Source organism: Pseudopodoces humilis, chromosome 11 (genome assembly GCF_049639895.1).
Source record: "Pseudopodoces humilis isolate 2021_Gansu_Grassland_sample_001 chromosome 11, ASM4963989v1, whole genome shotgun sequence".
Classification (NCBI taxonomy): Eukaryota; Metazoa; Chordata; class Aves; order Passeriformes; family Paridae; genus Pseudopodoces; species Pseudopodoces humilis.
In genome coordinates this window covers 14,890,899-14,910,414 of record NC_142210.1, presented here as the reverse complement: position 1 = coordinate 14,910,414, position 19,516 = coordinate 14,890,899, and the positions used below count along the sequence as shown (strand labels likewise).

The window sequence follows — 19,516 nt, the reverse complement described above, 5'->3', positions numbered from 1 at the left end:
CTTGGCTACAGTAAAATCAGTCTGACTGAATAAATACTGCCTAAACTCCCAGGACATCAGTGTGTGCAGTAGCTTCATTCTAGTGCTCTGGGGACAAGAGGGATCAGAACAATATACAGCACAAATGTGACTGTAAAATGAAATATTAATATTGTTTCCCCATGGAAATTTACTAATTTTGTGTCACTCTTAGCTGGGAATATCACATGATGACCCTTAATACCTCAGACAGGGCTCATCTGCATGAAAAGGAGCTTGTAAGACTTTAGTCTGAGATTTCCAAAATGCCAGTCTCTCTCTTTTTTTTTGCTATTGTGAGGTTCCTTTGACTTTCTCATGAAGCAATACTGGAACTAAGGCTTTTTTGCAGGTGTTCTAAAGTTTGGACATGGATCTGAAGCTTATCTCAGACTCTTCTGGAGTTATCTGGTCTAGAATAATGGTTATAGACTTCCCACAAGCTACATAATGCATTTTGTTTTGTAGGTCCTCATCTGTGCAGGGATGCTTAGAACAATGGAAAACAATGAAAGAAATTTCTAAACTGTTTGAAGTCCCAAAAGGTTCTGTTTTGAAGGCTTTTGTAAGTTGTAGCTTTCCATTGGGACAAAAGTCTCCCACACCTTTTTCTTATGCTGGGGTGGGAATAATATCTTCTCTGACCTACCCATCACGTCTGACTTTGTCAACATAATAAAGCTGCATCATTTTATTTGCCAATGGAAACCAACTGACTTAAACCACTGTTGGCTTTCTGGGTTTGGTCATATAAATTCAAAAGAAGTTGACTAAGTTTACATCAGCTAAAATCAGGCTTGGTATAAACTGTCTCTACATTTACCTCAGATCTGAATTTGGAAGTCTAGTGGATTTCAAGTGATTCTGAGTATCACATGTAAACAAGTCCATCAGTTTTCCCTACTGTCACACCAAAGAGTTTAATGAGGATTGGACACCTTTACTATTTTCACAGTGAACTCCTATGAATGTAGGAAACCAGTAAAGAGCCCTGAAAGTTCAGAGCACAGCGTTTTGCCAACTTTGCTCATACAGAGTTGCTGTCACTGGTACGGCACGTTCAGGACGTTTTCCAACTCCAAGTTTTTGGCAAACACAATCCCTGCTGATGATGGCCTTTTCTAATGCCTGCTCAAGGGCATTGGACTGGCAGAACTCATCATGAGCTCTGGATATTGAATCAGTCCTTTCTGATTGGCTCAGCCGTGGGAGGGAGGGAAAGCTTTTGTGGTTTCAGTTTCCATTGGCACAAAATTTTCAGGTCATGAGTTGTGTGAATAGTTCAGGAGACAGGGATTGGTGCCCTTCATGTGGAAGCCAATTCAGGAAGAATCTTCCATCTTAGTAGTACTAGGATGAGTGATGAATAGTACTTTGAGCATGCCTTTGTAAATGCCGGTCAACATCAGAGCCTTCTCATAGAGAACTTGAGGTGAAATGTCAGGAAGGTCTTTAATCATGATAAATAGATCAGTACCCACAATTCTTGTGTCTCCTCCTGTTAGTCAACAGGCCCTACAGTCAAAACCACCACCTCAAACAGATCAGACTTAATGCCACTAAAGAGCTTGGCTTTATGGTGTGAGGTTTTTTTAACTTATTATTTTTTAAGCCTTGCTAATTTTAAATCAAAAGCAGTAGGATGTGTGAGAGTGACACATACAATTGTGCAGATGGATTTCCACATACTTTCTTTAAATAAAATAATAATTGTTATAAATATATATCTCATATTTTGCACTAATTCACTTGTGATGGAGGCCAAGCAAGAAAACTTTGATATCCTTAAACAGCAAGCTCTGACAATGTGGCAATCAGGTGAGCATAATGATCTGTGGATAGCTGATATGAGTACTCCATCACAGACTCCAGATGAAGCATGTTGCCACTGGGATGTTGTTCTCAAATTTAGAGAGTTATCAGTATTACTTTCCATCTACCTTGGCCAGTAAAAGCAGGTCCCATAACCCAAAGGAGGAGCAGAATTATAGTTATTATTGCTGAATTACATCAGTCTAATAAATATGGTGTCACCAACATCAAATGACATTTTTAAAGGACTTTTGCTTTCAATACCTATGTCACATTTTAAGATTATGACATGTGTGGTCATTCTGAATAGGAACAAATATTGAATGTCCCCTGCAGATTCATAGTACTTGTCCATCCCAGGTTGTAAAGTTCCTGTTATTTGTCCAAGAGAGTAAACAAATATTGGACCTTGTGCCTGGTTGGAAAGGTCTCAGATTTTGGGGTGAAGAAGGAAACCTCTGTCTAGTAGGTTGCTTTAATGAGGAAAAAAACCCAGCATTAATTGATTCCAGCTACTGAGAAATTTGGAGTGATGGAATTCATTGCAAGGAACAGTGGATGCTCGCCATACAGGTGAGGTGGTTTCCAGTGCCTGAGGGATGTGATTTATGGCAGGGCTGCTGTCAACACACAGACAGCGCATGTTTCAAAACAGCAAGGAAGCTTTGGGCTGGTGCCGGATTGTGAAAGGCAGGGTTTTCAAAAGACCTGAAATAAATGAGGTGCTGGTTGAAATTCAGTGTGACATCTTCTCATACAGCCAGGCACCTTTGAAAACCTCAGGCCTTAACATTGTTGGGTCTATGAGAGCTGCCATTTGTTCAGGACACTACTCTTTGTCAGATTCAGTCTCTCTTCATTTTTTTTTTTTTCTTCTTTTTTTTTTTTTCTTTTTCACTTTTGGCAGTGCAGAGATAGGTTCCCTTCCTGCTTTTTGGGATTTGTCAGATGTTTTTCCTCAGGCAAGCATGCAGGAGGCATTCCAGGTTGGTAGGCCAGAGCCAATGGCACAGGAAGCATCTCTGACTCAAAACTTTGCCATTATTCAGGCAATTTCATCTTCACCACTGAACAGAGCCTTTGGTAAAAATCAGCTCATGCCACCACCTTCCCAGTGATGCCACAAGGCAGAGACAAGCTGCAGAATACCAGCTGGAGCACAGTCAGGCTATGGAAGAGTGAATTGAGTCATTCATGCCCAGCCATAATGTGATTTTTGGCTGGGCTTGAGTCTTCTTAACACACTGATGGTGCCTATCCTGGGCTTATGAAATGGATTGGCTGGGCAGGGGGACAGAAGTGGTTTGAAATGCCCTTGTACAACATGGATATAGTTGGAGATGAAAGTCTTTGGGACAGGGGACATTGTTTGCTCTTTGTCCTGCGCCTAACACCACAGAGCTGTACCCCATTGCTCGGGCTCCTTGAGCCTGCTTTCATGTTGGAAATGGCAAACCCAACCACAGTCCTTTGTGAATGTGTTAGAAGACAGCTCATTTTTTGACCTCAGTGTAAAAGCTGATGTCTGTATCAGTGTGAGTCTTATCTGGTACTTTCTGACTGCACTCTGGGTTCAGCTCTGTAAGAAAGCTCAGGAGAATTTGATCTATGTTTAAGGTGTGCTTGTACTGAGCAGCAGCATGAGCCTGTGGACAGCCAGTCACTGGTTCTCCCCAGCTGGAGGAGTGACTGGGAGAAGCTGCACAGTGAGCACCAAGGCTCTGAGGAGAGCAGCTGGTCTGGTGTCCAGCTCTGCTCTGTTACAGCCATCGCTGATGGACGGGGTCAGGTGCAGCAGTCCTGAAATCACCCTCTGCTGCTCTATCAGCAGGGCAGGGCTCCTGAGCCAGGGAGGGAAGGAGCAGGCTGGGATAGCACACTCGGAGAGACACCTGCCGAAGGACCCAGACGGGCCGGGCAGAGCTGCCCCGCGTAGCTGCTGCCTGAGGCTGCTGCCCCTGGCACCCCCCGTAATGATGGGGTGTTTTTTGGTGCCTTTCCAAAAGAGAACCCTGAAATTTGGTGCAGCATTACAGAACCAGCCCAGGGGGCCAGGGGATAGCTCAGGAAATGCCCCTCTGCCCATGGCCCCTGAGGAGGAGTGATTCCTGCCTGGTATCGCCTTCCTTTCCCTGCAGGAGATTCATACAAGCATGGTTGTGTCACCCCATGTGCCGTTATATATTTGCTGGTTTCACGGGCCAGGGTTTATCATGCAATAAGGCTTTGCAAAGGGAGTGGCTCAGTGCTTGTTGCTGTTGGGATCACCAAAACTGCCAAAATTTGTCTGATCTGCAGCTTGGCCAGCAACTGTTCCCCTTTGCTAAGGTCCTTCCTAGGAGGGGTAAACTCCCACTGAATCAGCTTTGGGATAAGTTGCCCAGAGAGAGGTTTCCTGCCAGCCCCACTAGGACTTGGCTGGTAGCCTCACCTTCACTAGGGCTTTAGTAGAGAGCTGCTGAGGTTGTTCTCTGGATCCCACACATTGGTAACATCTCACTAAAAAACAAGATTTCAACATTAGTGATGTGTTCCAAGGAGAAGAGTAATTTTTTGGTTTAGAAAATCTTATCTTCCTATGAAAGTACAATAAAATTAGAGGTTTCTCCGCTTTTGAAAGCATGGGAAAGGCTCACTTTCTTCAAGCCTTTATAATTTTTACTCGATATTTATTTTGCAACAAAAAAGGTTTTTATGTGTCTTGCTTTTTGAACTTACTACGTACAATCAGAGGAGTACAGGTATGTGGGGGACTTCTGTGAGAATATAATTTTTTAATTGTTTAATTTTTTTTTGGTACCAAATATAATCATTGCACTCCTTAAAGTATTTGTTGGCTGGGGTTTTTTGTAAAAATTGGCCCCCAAACACAAACACTCTGATAATTAAAAAGAATAATTATGAAATGTTACTTCTTTCAATCCAACTCTACACTTGAACTTAAAGCTACTTCTTTGCCATACCGTGCCCAGCTCAGCGCAGGCGGGAGCAGCGGGAGGGGGAGCAGGTAGCAAGGAGTGGCCAGCAGGGCCATGGCACGGTGTTTGCCGTGCTGGAGAGCCCGGGGGAGACAGGGGCAGGAGGAGGATTTGCTGTGGCTGCCAGGGACACCCCCGTGCCTGGAGAAGCTGCGCTAGCAGCTCCTTCCCCTGCTTCCCGAGCCCGGCTCTTCCGTGGATACACAGCCCCAGTGTCTGTCATCTGGCAGCTTTCATCGGCATTAAAGGAAACATTTCTAAAGGAAATAGAGTACATTTTACTCTCCCTTGCATTTCCTTGATCGATTGGCAAAGGGAGGAATGTTTCCTTTCTCCCACTCTTTTTTTCACCCTCTCTTTTGTATTATTTTTTTTTTTTGTCTCCAGATGTTAGCGGGGCTCTATTTCAAGCCGTTCGCACATGGTAAAACACGTGCCAAAAAGTTGACACAATGTAACAACAACAACGGGGAGGGGAAAAAATAAAAAAAAGGCAAAGCATGCTGCAAAAGAGGTGTTTGGGACCTTAAATACTGTAGAGCATCACTGACCCCCACTGGGCTGGCACACTCACTGCACATCATGCAGCGTGGGGACGGGCACCTCATCCGGGTGTGGGGCTCAGGGACTCACCAGCCTGCCGGGGGAGCATCTTCCATTCGGTCCTGGCAGCTGCTGTAGGCCCAGCCGAGCCTCTCTGCTTTCTCTGTGCCCATCATGAGCGGGGTAGGAAGGCTTTGGCTGGGCTTGCTCCAGGGGCATTGTGGCTGAATGGCAGAAAGGCTCACTAGCGGTACCAGTAGGTACCTGCTGAGATTATTTTTGCCCAAGTGCCTGGTGAAATCTCTGTTGCTGGAGATTTTTAGGAGCAGGTTAAACAAGTATCTGTCAAGAATGCTGTAGAGAGAGATGGTGCTGCCTTGGAAGCAGTAAGATTGTTTCTACATCTTCTCAAGATACTGTTCAACCTGAATTCTTATATTTTTTGGGGAAAATCAGGAGTGGTCCTCTCCATTTTGTGACTGCAATAATTTGGGGAGGTACCTCTCGTTGTAATCTGCTTTATATCAGAAACAAGCTAAATTGTCTCTTGTGTCCCAGGATGTTGAGGAGAGGGGGATGTAGATGGGTGAAGGATCACCACCACACAGGTGCTGAAGGAAGCAGAGGCCTTTCTTTCTCTGTCAACAGAGGACAGCAGCAGAGGCACAGAACTGTGTGTGCTCAGTTGCTGTGTGGCTCAGCCAGGCTGACAGAGTGATCTGCACAAGGAGCAAATTCCTCCTCCTGGGGAGGGAATTTTAGCAAGACTGGTGCTGGAAGCTCCCTCTGAAATGGAGGTTTTATGCCACAGGCCCTTCTTATCATCAGGCCTTTTCAGAAATGGCCTTGTGGTTAAAGAAACCCGACTGTGATTGAGAAGATACGGTTTCAGTTCCTGGCTCCATCATAAACTTCTTGTGTGACTCTTGGAGGGTTATTTAACCTGTGTGAGTCTCAAGTTCCCTGCCTGCATGCTGGGTGTCTTAAATGTCCTCTGCCTTCCCTGGGATGTTGGAAAGGTTCACTGTGAGGCCTGGAGATGAGCTAGGACAGTAATCTTGTGATGAGCAGCATGAAGAAATGTTTGAGAAGGTAGAGTGTTGGCAGAGTGAGCCTGCACAGTTGCAGTGCGTTTGCTCTGTGGTGTGGAATGGGACCTCCAGGGCATACTGAGAATGTGTCAGGTTTTTACAGCCAAGCAAAGTGAGAATATGAAGTTGTATTGTGGTTGGAGGTAAGGGATGCAAACAACACGAGAGTGCAGCTACTGCACAGTGCTGTACAGTAAAAATGACAAGTAGGTCACTGCAGGGACCTGTACATCTGGAGTACAAGTGCAACACAGTTAAAGCAGAATAACCAGGACACAGTAATTAAATCACGGCCTTGGATTTAATTTATGAAGTGTTTCAGGCACACATTGCAGCATGAAGCTGTGTATACTGTGAAAGATTGTGTTTTCTGACATCTGCTGAAGAAGAAGGAATTAAGATTGATCTGTCTCACGTCCAAAGGCTGTGTAAGACAATTGATGCATACAGCCTGCTACTGTCAAATGGTGACACTTCAAGCTTGGATCCTGGCACAATAAACCATTGCCAACGGCTTCCCACTCAGTGAAAAGTCTTGAGTTCAAAAACAAGAAAAGGATAGGTAAGAAAGGCAAGGGTAAGGTGAGCTAAATAATATCATTTTCTACAAAATGTACAAAATGCCTCTGGGTTTCCCTTTGTACCATTATTGCAGTGCCCTGAGTGCCAAAATATCAGAATCACTCTGGGACAAATATGATTAACACGTCTTTGTCTAGCACAATGTGCATACCTCCCATGCGCTGTTGTAGAAGGACATAAACCTTCCCTTGTGGATCAGAGATCCCTCTTCTATTCCCTTTGGATGAATCAAAGAACCCAGGACCTGTTGCAGAAGCTCTGACACTGGGACTTAACTTGATTAGGGTGAACTAAGTTAAGATCTGCTCTTACACTGTTATTCTAATAATCAATTTCTGTTCCTGTATCTCCTTAAAATTGAGCAATTGTGCCTGTATGACATAGGTGTCCTGAGGAATCCCACATGCTTGGGAAATACTTGAAAACCTTTGGATAAAAGTCACTAGGAGAGAGGAGGGAGAGAGGGGAAAGTCTTTTTACATTGTTGACTTATGGTCAACGTTGTCCTCGAAATGCTGTTTTGTCATCAATATTTCTTCATTAGGAATAATGATTTTTCCACATTTACTGCCAGCTGATTCAAAGCCATCCAAAAGCAGAATGTGTCATGAATCTCTAAAATGCATTCACTGGCGAACTCTAAACAGAGATGATTAGAAAAATAACACAGCGGAAATATTGGTTGTCTTGAGGCTGCCAGGGGAACTTTTCGTGAGATATTTTGTTCAATGTATTTATATATTTTAAAAGTGTTCTTGGTACAGTTTTGAAAAGGCAGTGTGCTGTATTTTTTTAGTTCTTTCTTGCATAGTGTATCAGGGCTGCAGTGAAAGCTGGGGAATACACTTAGCTGATCAAGGGAAATTGTGTAATTGATAGGCACTGAGGATATGACCTTGTGGTGTATTCCCCCAGTACAGTTAGGTGGGAAAGTTTTTTCCATCATGCAGAGTTTTTTGAGATATCAACGTTTTTTCCCCACGTTTCAGCAAATGCAGAACCTCCCTACTTTGATGCTTTTATCAGAAAATTATCCCCTATCTCTTCTCTACATAGAATGCATGCTTTGAATTCATGAATTTAAGTCTTTTGTGGAGAGGTTTGCACATTTTCTTTCTGCTTTCTCTGCTCTTGGCATCTGTAGTTACTGCCTGAATTGTCTGTGTTAGGCAGTGTACATCACAGTGGTGCTGCCAATGGCTTAATGTCTAAATAGGTATGACAGAAAAATAACGCTGTAGCCTAGAAAAGGCTACTGAAGTCTCTGGATGTGCAAACAGGAGCATCTCAAGCCACCTGTGTGGAGCTACATTGCCTTTATCTTCAGCTTCAGTGTGATTGCTATCAGAATATTACTTCCATAAGCATTAGTATGACATGTACCTATTCCATCATCCATCTTCAGTGGTGGATGTTTGTCCCATTTGCTCACGTTCCTAATCTGATGCTAAAAAGTGGTGCATGTCCTAGATAAGGTTGAACACCCTGTGCCTAATTCCTCATCCCCAGATTATGCCCACTTTCTGGCCAAATCTTGAGAATCTTGATGAGTAGCAGCTCAGATTATGGCCTGTCCTGTTAATCTTCAGAGTTAAAACCTGCATCCAAGCTCCAGTGACTTTGAATCTCTGCAACATCCTTTTCAAAAAATGCAGTTTCTCTCTATTCATGCTCAACTAGCTGCAGAAATAACTCTCTGGCTTTTAACTTAGGCCAGATCATTTCTGCCTCTTAGTCATAGAGTCATAGAACATCCTGAGTTGGAAGAGGCCCACAAGGATCATTGAATCCAACTCTTAAACATTTCTCCTCTGGTTTAATTTCTGCCTCATATCAAACAGAAGCTTCATGCCTTTACCTGCATGACCTGTAATGACCTATTCCCACCCTTCTTCCTCTAGTATTCTCTAGTGACATACCAGCTCATCCTTCTCATCTGAAGGCGTCTATGTTCAATCTTCAAGCACTTACATTCTCTTTTGTGTTGTCTTTGTCCTTTCTTCAGAAGCATTCCATTAAACTTCCTTTAAACTCCCTCCGGGTCCTCTTTCAAATTCTTCTTAACCTTTTCCTTTGCTGTGCTGTCTACAGACTCCTTGTCAACAGTAAAACATTTAGAGTGCTGAGAGCACAGCTTCCCTTGCTGACTGGTTTTGTCTGATTGTTTCCTTCTATTTCCTATCACTACTCAGTTGTCATTGCTTGTATTAGGTTATAAACTCCTGCAGTTGGGTCCTTCTGTGAATTCTGTGTTTTTCCAATACCCTGCAGAATGGATCTGTTCTATAATCTGAGCAGCCAGGATCTGGGGCGGTATAGGTGAAAACCATGTAATAATAGTAATTAGATAACAAGAAGTTAGAACATGGCATTATGTGCAATACAAGCTCCTCTTCTCCCTTCCCCCTCTTCCTTCAGATTCACAATATTTCAAATTTTTTACACAATAGAAGACAGTAAGTGAGGAGGTTTCAGAATAAAGTATCGTACGTAGCTGATGTATCCTTTCAGCTGCTGAAGTGTTTCTGTGTGAAACTCACTAATGATGGCACTTTCAGCACGGAAGCCTCTGTGGGCACTTCTGTACATCCCCCCAAGGTAAGACCACCATGTGGCAGCCAGGCTGGGCTGAAGGAAGGTCACAGCACGGCCAAGGTTATGAACCTCTTTCATGCAAAAATAGAGGACTCCAGTCTCCCAGGCTTGCTGCCAACATATCGCCTTCTAGTTTTGCTGAAATAATCTTGAAAAAGGATCTAAAAAGGGCTGAAGGGGCAAAAGAAGAATGTTGAAATGACATAGTTTCTCATCTTCATGCAGTTTAGTGCTAATTTTGTCCTTTGTCTTTAAGCTGCCTTTTAAATGCTGTTTGTGGGAAGCAAATGGGTCACGTTGTTCTGTGTTTCTACTGTAATACGCTGCCTGCTATTTTTCTCTTAGATTATTTGTGTAATCTTTTTTGTGCAATCTGTTTGTTCTTGAGTCTTGCAAACTTTGCTACTTCTTTCCCAATAAGCAGTGCAACTTGTTCTGTGTTCACTCATGGGTATTCTGCACACAACGGACTGGGTTATTTGAGCCAGTGTGAAAATATTAAAATGGGGAACATGTGTGGGCACTTAATTGTGGTGAGCCCAACCACAAATACCTTCGCCATTGGTAACTGGCACACAGGAAAAGCAGACCTTTGTTTTGTTTCTATCAGACATAACGATAGATGCATTGTTTTTAGTGGGGTTTTTCTGGTTTTCTAAGGAAATGGGGCTTGTGCAATTGCACTGCCTGTGTACATGTGCCTGTCTGCTTGTCAGTTGACAAGCCTCACCAACACTTGAAACTAATAGCCATTTTCAACTACATTTGAGCGAGTTGCAGGCGATGGGAGAAGAGACAGGTTTTTTTGCAGAAGTCTTGCGAGTTCCCAGATTGCACAGAGATCTGCAGAAGGTGCAGTCTCCAGTGATCACATTGCTGCAAACCAGATTAGTTGTGTATTTGCCCATGTACCTTTTAGTGGACCCAGCCACCCAACTGGAGCTCCCAAATTTGAATATTTTGGCTTATTTGCTTTTACCTTTTGGGTGAGTGAGTCAATTGGGAGAGTTGCCAGGCACTGAGCTTGTGTTTTGATTCTCACTGGAGTTGCCATGTCTCATGAAAAACATGGTTTGCTTAAGGCCACAGAGTTACAGTTTGCATATAAACTTATAAAAAAGGAAGCTTTCCTGTGTGAGAGTTTATAGGAGTATTTCTGTCTGTGTACTTAATAGCAGAAACTGGACTTCTCATAAATGTAGCCAGGTTAAGTCTGTCACTGCCTCAGTGGGAATCTTCTGTGGAAAAACCCAGAAAGAGGAAGGAAGGCCTTAGGAAACCAATTTAAAGGGGAGAAGTTGGCCAAGACTCATGTTGTGCTACTCTTTGGTTTGTATCTGACCACCAGCGGTGTAGTTAGGGAATACCTCAGAGCTATGGGGGAAATGTAGCCTCGGGACACCTTTGGGAGGCAGAGATGTCTTTATGCCCTTTGCTTAAAGAGGGGACAGGGGTACAAAGGCACTGACTGACTTGTCAGAGATTACAGGAGTATGTATTTGAGTTAGGAAATAGACCCAGGTCTCCTAGCACGAGTACAGCCAGAAGTATGGTCTCCATGTAGACAGCTACTTCAGCAAATGGAGAGATGTCTTGGTCAAAGAGGAAGATAAATGCTGAAGCACATAAGACCTGGCTAAATTATGAATGTGAGAAGAGAAGGAGGGGTAGAAAAGATTCCCACATGTTCTGCTCAGATGTTAACAAAGAAAGCTGAGAAGTGTTTGCATAGACACTACATTATTCCATGTCCAAATGCCTCATAAAAATAATACCGGATGATCACAGAATGGCACACTAGGGAAAATAAATTCTTCAGCAGAATATTCCCTCTGGAAAAACACTGTGTAAAGTAATACACTAATGGCTTTCAATTTCATGTTTTATATATAGAGATATTAACTGCTCCCCAGACGTCTCTTCATATTACAGCCCAGCTACACGAGATGTTTGGAGAAGGCCCTGGAGCAGCTCTGTGCTGTCCACATGCAGGGCTGAGCAGGGCCGTCCTGTGGTACACAGGAGGTGTCTTCTGCCTCCTCCTCAGTGCAGTGCTCAGCTCCTGTAGTTCACTCCAGTGTGTTTGGGTTTTTTCTTCCTAGCCCTCATGGTTTTTTCCATTCTTCCCCCATGCTCTGTAGCCTCACCACCATGCTGGGAAACCTGAATTCCTTTTTTGCTCATAAAAAAGCAGTCCTCTCTAGAAGTGTTACAGTGGAGTGATTAAAGCACAGCAGTGACAATCAAAACCTTAATAACAAATGCTAAGGAAAGTTAAGTTTAAATACATTATTAATTCCATTTGGGGGATTTCCAGACTTGTCTGGATTCATCTGGTGAGTTCTCTCTCCACACTACTCAAGCTGGGAGCTGTTTGAATCAGAAACTCTCTGTCCTGTTTAAAAATAATAAAGCCAACTATAGTTATGCCATTGTAGCAAACCATAATGATCTGGGTTCTTTTCCAAGCTTGTAATATATCTCAAATGTGTGTATATATCATCCTGTGGTATCCTGAGGGATACAAAAGTAGCTTACATGGTTTGTTCCCTGAGTGTAGTAGCTTGTTGGAGTGTGGGACAGGCAGGAAAGAAGTCGTGACACTGACAGTGCACAGTCCTACTTTTGGGATGACAAAACAGGTCTAAGTCCTTGTAGGAAGTTGTGCAGTATTTGCATGAAAAGGCCAACAAACAGACCATGGTATGAGAGAGCATTGTATCATTACTGGAATATATAATTATTATCAGGTATGTGTTACTTACATATGCCTTTATGAATAATTCTGTATTGAACTCAGTCTGCTTTCCTGCTCTTTTCCAGCTCTTGCTTCCCTTCCCACCCTTGATGATCACACCACTCCACCCATGAAGCCTTCAAGAAGTGCAGAGCGCCCAGGCTGGGGTCACCACAGTTACTCTTAAACTGGAGAGTACCATTTTGAGTAGGGCAATGCCCCAGATCATACTTTCTCTATTTTCTTTGGTGGGGTTCTCCTGTGTAGTATAGCTGACCTTGTTCTTAATGCCTTCCATTTTCAATATAAATTGTTGTGTAAGGACATCACAACTTCATGGGCTATCTCCATTTTCTAGAACTCAAATGGCAGAGAAAACTGGCAAAGGTGTGCCTTCTACCCACCTCTTCCATCATCTCTGCAACACAGTCTCCCCTAGGGAACTGTTCTTCCCATGAGCTAAGGAAATCTTGTCTTCACTTTGTACCTATCTGCCACGTAACATCTTTAGCAACAATCTGAACAAGGCAGCAAGCCTTTTGTAAGTGTGTGTCTGCAGACTTTTTGCTATGCATTTGTATCTGACATTAAGGACCCTTTTCAGAAACAGACAGAGCTCTTAAGGTTTGTCTGTACTCAGAGTCTCTAACAGCAGTTTCTCATACACCTTTCTTGAAGGACGGCAAGACTAAAGTATCCACACATCAGTGTCTTTAGGAATAGTTTCTGTGCTTTAAATAGGCAGAATATCTTAATCTGTATTAATCTTTGAACAGAAAAAGAAAAGTAATTGGCTCCATTGAGAGAATTGGTTTGAGCTGTACAAGCAAAATCTTCTCTTTAAATTGTGCTGCCACCAGGCAGCTTTATGAGGCTTCTACAACAAAATCCTTTCATGTGGAAGTAAGGCTTAAGGCACAGGTTTATCCCATCTACCTGAGGAAGTGAAGATGACTATATAGGTGGGTTAGATGATAGCTCAGTGGTTTGTATCTGGAGCTCAGGGTCCTTGTGATGATTGCTGGCATGCAGCAGCACAACTGACATAAGTGCTGTCTTGGGAGCCAGTTTCAATCCTTTCTAGACCTTTTCATATGGACCAGCACCAGAGGGCCTTCCAGTGGTACTAGATCTTTGCCAGCAGTGGCACAAATTGTTTTTCTGTGGACTGAGCTGCTTCATCCCCCTCACTCGCTCTGCAGCCACGGGTGAGTGGTGGGGCCTCCTCTGCAGCTGGGTCGAGGGGCTTGCTTTGACTGCTGTCCTTTCCCTCTGGTGACAGGACGCTGTGCCCGCTGCGGGGAGAATGTCGTTGGAGAAGGCACTGGTTGTACAGCCATGGACCAAGTCTTCCATGTGGAGTGTTTCACCTGTATAACATGCAAGAGCAAGCTGAGGGGACAGCCTTTCTACGCTGTGGAGAAGAAAGCCTACTGTGAACCTTGCTACATTGTGAGTACTCGTTCCTCTTTGTGTCCTGATTTTAATGTATAGACATGGGAAACATCTATTTCTTTCATTGCTCTGGAGTTGCTTTACAGTTAAAATCTGGCAACCCTGTACCAGTACCATGAGCAACAAGTTTTTTTACAGTCTTCAGAAGAACTCTGGTCTTTTCAGCTTACTGGGTGAATTGCATTTCCGTGTCTGACCTGCCTCTGAAATGAAGTGGACACAGCAGGAGAAAGAGCTGGGGTTTGTGATTGTTTCATCTCTGCAAGGAGCAGACTATGCTGTCATTTTTTAGCAGTAGTATGGTTCTCAGCTTTCCATGTTGGGAAACCTGATACCAAAATTGTTACAGACTGTGGTGCCCACTAAGATTAAGGAGGTGGGATGCAAGAAAGCATTAAAACTTCTAAAATCAAGACTTTTGCCTTGCTTGATGGAAGACTTTCTACTGAACTAAGGGTCTTTGGATTAGGTATCTTTTGAAGCTTACATCACCCTAAAGTTTCATTTCATGCTTCTAGCAAGGTCTTAAAGCAAAAAATTAATAATTGCTCTGAGGAGATGCTAATTTTAAGAGGCTCCTGTAACAAGTAGCTGGAACCAGTTGTACATGTCCAAATTAAAAAAACACCCCATTATGTGTCTCAGGCTTTACCTTGGTCTGACCTTAACATCCAGTCTATAAGGATTATCCTTGTAATTTAGAGTAAGAAAAGAACTAGAACTTCCTTAAAACACTGACATCTTTCTCTAAACTCTCAGTTTTGAGTTCTTACAAACACTGGACCTGAGACCCTTCCAGAACTGGATTCACACTTCTGAAAGTAAAAATTGATGTTTTTCATGACATTTCTGTCATTCCAGTGATAATTACAGCAATAATACTATAATATTTCTGAAAATGCCACCAGTATCTCATTGTTCTCTCTATTTCTACAGAGCCTTCACAGTGAGATTGTTAATGAAATATTGAATATAAAAAGGGAGGATTGTGTCTTATTTACAACGGCAGTGATAGATGGGCCTTGTTAATTTGCGTTTAAAAGCTAAATGGTCTCTTGGTCGAATATGTACCTTTTAAATAATTTCTATTTTTGTTTGCACAAAAATGATTGCACCATAAAAAATTTAAGTTTCATTTTGTGGCAAGTTTAACCACGTGCAAAGCACTGAAGACTTTAGGAAGGTGCATTCATAATATAATTGGAGCAACTTTATGTAACTGGAATTAAACATTTCATTGACTTCAGGCTGGAATTGACTTCATCTGCTTGCAGATTGATACTTTCTTTTCTTCTTTTTTAAATCAAGCACGCATTCTACACCACTCATCTGCTTTAGTTTGGGAAAACATCTGCATTAGCCACTGTAGTAATGGTTTAAGATTATTTAATCCCATTACTTATACACTTCATTAGCCTGAGTGAATTGTTGGCAAGGGTTCAGTAAACTTCCTACATTGGGAGATAAAAGGATAAAAAAGGAAAGGGAGAAGGATTCTGTTCCTCATTTTCTTTCAAATTTATCTTCTATCTATTTAAGGGATAAAGGAACGATAATTGCCTGGTTGCATCTGCATTTGTATGTTCTGTGATACGGCTTTGCAGCACTGAGTACTGAGGAAAGAGTAAACGTTTAATAGCTTCCTTTTATATAACCAGAAGGGGCCTTTAAATGTTTATCCATGCAGTCCACAAAAACATGGTTATGGAGTTAACCCAAAACACGTCTAGATCCATCTGCTGCTGCACATGCAGGGGAAAGGATGGCAATGCTGATGGGGCTACATATAAGTAGTTGGACAGCTGGTACTGTGAGTGGAAAATGGGAAGCAGGAATCTGGCAGTCTGATGCAGTAAAGAAAAAAACAAACCCAAGCACATATTAAACTCTTAAATGTGGAAGAAACAAGTGTTGGGAGCCTGTCTCAGTGTCTTTTAGAATGCTCAGGACTCTGCTGTGTTGAAAGCCAGATCTACAAAGGATCTAGGCTTCTGCCATGCCACTGGCTGTAAGCCTGAGGAGTTTGTGTCCTAGAGCATATGTCTCATTGATTTTTCAGTGGATTGAAGCCTGCATTGGCTTCAGTAGGATAATGAATGCTTAAGTACACTAAGGCTTTGAGCTAGGCTTGCAAGTTGTTCTTGCAGAGGAATGAGACCCTTAAATTGATGATGCACAGTCTGACTGCTTTTGTCTTTAGATGCCTTTAGATGTGTGACGTAGTTATCCTGAGCTCTGAGACCTGCTTAAAATCTAGCCTGTCTAGCCACATTCTGCTGAATTGTGGCCTCTGATTGTTTTTCCTTTGGTTTGGGTTTTCTTTCTGTTTCTTTTTGGTTGATTGGCTGGTTTGGGGGGATTTTTTGGTGTTTGGTTTTTGAAGGTGGGTGGGGTATTTTTTGTTTCCCAAAGTCCCTATTGTCAGACAATAGCTTGGATACTAGGAATCCTAGATTTATAGAAAGACAGTACTGAGGTACCTTGACTCAGTTTCCTCTGGACGTGAATTCCCATGGAAGGTGCAGCAGATGTGACTGGACAGCTAATTCATGGAGTGGCCAGCTGAGAAAACAGGCTTCTCAACTGGTATAAGTGTGAGTAATTCAGTGAAACTTGTTTCTGGTCTACCTAATTCACACTGATTTCTAGCACACATCCCTATTTTCCCAAGTCTAAAACACTTGGCCTCTTATGCAAGCCATAGAGGCTTGATTTATATAAAAAAAATAAACTATTGCTTGCCTAGTAACACTTGCCTAGTTGTGATATATAAATTCTTGAAGCCGTTGATTATTTTTTTATAATTCACTGATGTGACATGTGGCCTTATGCACACAAAAACTGTGCACAAAAACAAAAATAAATGTTTTTCAACAATTAGAATTGGCTAATCTTCTCAGTTTGTTGTGTTGTTCTTCTTAGCTGTGGTGTAGTGAAGCCATAATTAAGATTACTGTGAAGAGCTGTATTTAATTACTGGTTAGTCAGTACCAAGCCTAAATAGCCTGCAGAAGGGGTTTTCTTTGTTGTTTTTGTTTCTGGTTTTATTTATCGGTGATCCAATTAAGATGAAATTCCCCAAAAGTCTGAATTAATATCTAAGGAAATCAATCACCTGTTTGAAAAGAAATATTTTTCTTAATGCGAATTTAAGTACCAGAGTTAATTTCTTTCACACAAAAATCTTCCCACCCAAAAGCCCATCACTATTATTTCCTGTTACATCTTCTGAGTGCAGTGAGTTCTGTTGCCAATGCGTTTGCTGGTTTTGCTCTGCATCCAAGGATTCTTTCATTATTGATGTTATTTCTAAAAGAGTACCAGTCTTCTCCATTAAGACACTTCTGCTGAACTAAAAGCAACTGTAAAAACTAAAGTGTTAATAGGAGACAGATGTTTCCCAGTCATTAGGACAGTCAAGTTAACATTTGAAATACCATGATAGGGTTTCCAGTGTAACCAGTGCACTGCTCTGCACGTGACAAATGCCGTGTCTGCAGTATGTTATCAGTATATTTTCCCCCTCCCTTACAGGGCAAATTACTGACAAAAGAACATTTGGTTTGCTTCCTCTAAGTAGTTGAAGAGATTTTAGTGCTGGACTCAGAGCAGGGAAAAGGCAAAGCGTAATATCAGTGGAACTGTTGTTATAAAAGACTGAGGAGCAAGATGTTGAGCAGTGCCAGCTGTCTGCTGTCCAAATACCGTGTTATCATAAGGACTGAACACAAGGTTAACCAGACACACCAGTCTGGCAAGAGTGATGCTGCTGTTTTGTGAATGGGTGTTCTTTGATGTCCAGATAACTTTCTCCAGGACGTGGAAATTTTCATCCATTCTTTCTCCCCTGTCCTGGCAATCTGGCAGTTGGCAGCTGGAGATGTGCACTCTGAGGTGTGGGCTGGGAGGGGCTGAGCTCCTGCAGTTAGTGCAGAAAGCAGTGAGATCTTGCTGATGCTCCTGGCCTCCCAGGGTTTCTTCTGTTGTGTCCAAGTCAGTGTGACCCACCTGAGGGAGGGGACCATGGTGGGACTGGGAAGGGTACAAGAAAGCAGAAATAACCAGGGTCAGATGAAAGACTTCAGAGAAGTGGTGGGCTAGAAATTATGTATAATTGAGGGAGAAGAAAGAAATTCTCATTTCTATCAAGCTAGGATGTGGGAAATGGTGGGTATGATCTGCAGAGCCCTGTGGAGACCCAGGGATCGAGGTTTCCTATTTCTGCTGAGCACTGCGAGATATTGAGGACAATATCTTATACCTATCCCCAAAGGTCACTTACAAGGATTTTTTGCACGTGAAGTTCACCTTTCCATAGTACTAAAGCTGTGGAAGTGCTTGAAGGAAGAAGAATTATGCATGGAAGTCTTGCCCTGATTATTGCTGTTCCCCAGCCCAGCTTTGAACTTGGGATCATAGTGCTCCACCTTTTTTCTCTTGTTTTTCCCCCTTTCCATCCCCCAATTACTTGGTTTGTGAGCAGAAAAAGTATATCTTGGAAGTGTTGTTTTTTTTTCTCCTACAGTCTTCTAACTTCCTGGCCTACCAGTGGCTTTAGTTCAGTAGGAGTAGTTCAGAACAGAACACAAGAGAAATGCTGATCTTTTAAGAAATGGTACAACGAGAGCCACTGGTGCCATGGAGCATCTTGGGAAAGCTTAAATTTGTTAATCATTCTAAAATGTCAGTGTTAACTCAATTTGGGCTCATTGAAATTTCTGGTGAGACTGCTACTGGCTTCAGTGTGACTGTATTGTAAACCTCACCCTGTGTGCACGTGAGTGTGGCTGGTTGAAAGCTGTGCAAGAGCAGCATCCTGCAGCACATAGGGTTTAAAGTGTAAGGTTGTTCCCTCCAGTAAAACTACATCTATTTTTAAAAATAATTCTGCAATTTGTAAGCAGGGATTACAGCACTAATTTAGCAACTATGTAACAATTTAAATTGGACCAGAAAAGAGAAACTATAATTTAAAGATTTTTTTTTTTTATGATACAAGTTTTCTTCTTTTTAAAGTAAAAAGCCCTTTATTCTTGTTTTTGTCAAGCAATGTATTGAATTTGAGAGTAATTTATGGAAAGTGCTGCCAGCATGGTATTGCAAGTGCTCCACAATTTGAATTTAAACTGCTCAATGGGATCATTAAGACTATTATGCCTGCTTTCCAAAGAGTTTGAATTCAAAATGACAACTGGAACAAAAATATAAAATAAACTAAAGAGAAGTCACGCACTCTTTGCGTGGTGGAATTTTTCTGCCCTCGAAATATTTCATTGAGATCAATGCTGCTCTTCAATCCTCTCCTAGAAAAAAGCTGGTGTTGCTAGTTCTAGTTCGGAGCTCCTGTGTGAGTCATCGGCAGCAGGGAGCTGAACCTGTGACCCGTGGATCGAAAAGCATTAAGGCTCAGCTCCTGTGGCACAGAGATGGAGCTGGGCTGTGCCAGGCAGCAGCAGGCTCAGCCCTGGGTATTTCTTACCCTCAGCAGAAGTGGTCCATGGGCGTAGCAGCCACAAAGCAGGTCCAGAGTTTTGGCTCGCTCAGAGGCGTGTTTTATTCCAACTGATGATTAGAGTTGATAATTTTGCTAGTCTGCACCCCATTGGTTATTCCTTGGGAAAAACATAATGGCAAGGGAGATCTGTTATGTCTAGTAAACCAATCATTTGTGAAAGTGAAAAATTAGTAAATCCCTTAAGAGTATA

The 19,516-nt window shown here is 42.5% G+C and overlaps 1 protein-coding gene across 17 annotated transcripts in view; it reads left to right on the top strand.

Moving 5' to 3' along the window:
* LPP (LIM domain containing preferred translocation partner in lipoma) overlaps positions 1-19,516 on the top strand; it is a 337,428-nt gene that overhangs the window by 265,972 nt on the left and 51,940 nt on the right. For all 17 annotated transcript variants that reach the window (XM_088061257.1, XM_088061253.1, XM_088061262.1 and 14 more), the window contains one exon: positions 13,639-13,808. In XM_088061257.1, the coding sequence (XP_087917383.1) occupies positions 13,639-13,808 (170 nt within the window). The remainder of the gene's footprint in view (positions 1-13,638; positions 13,809-19,516) is intronic.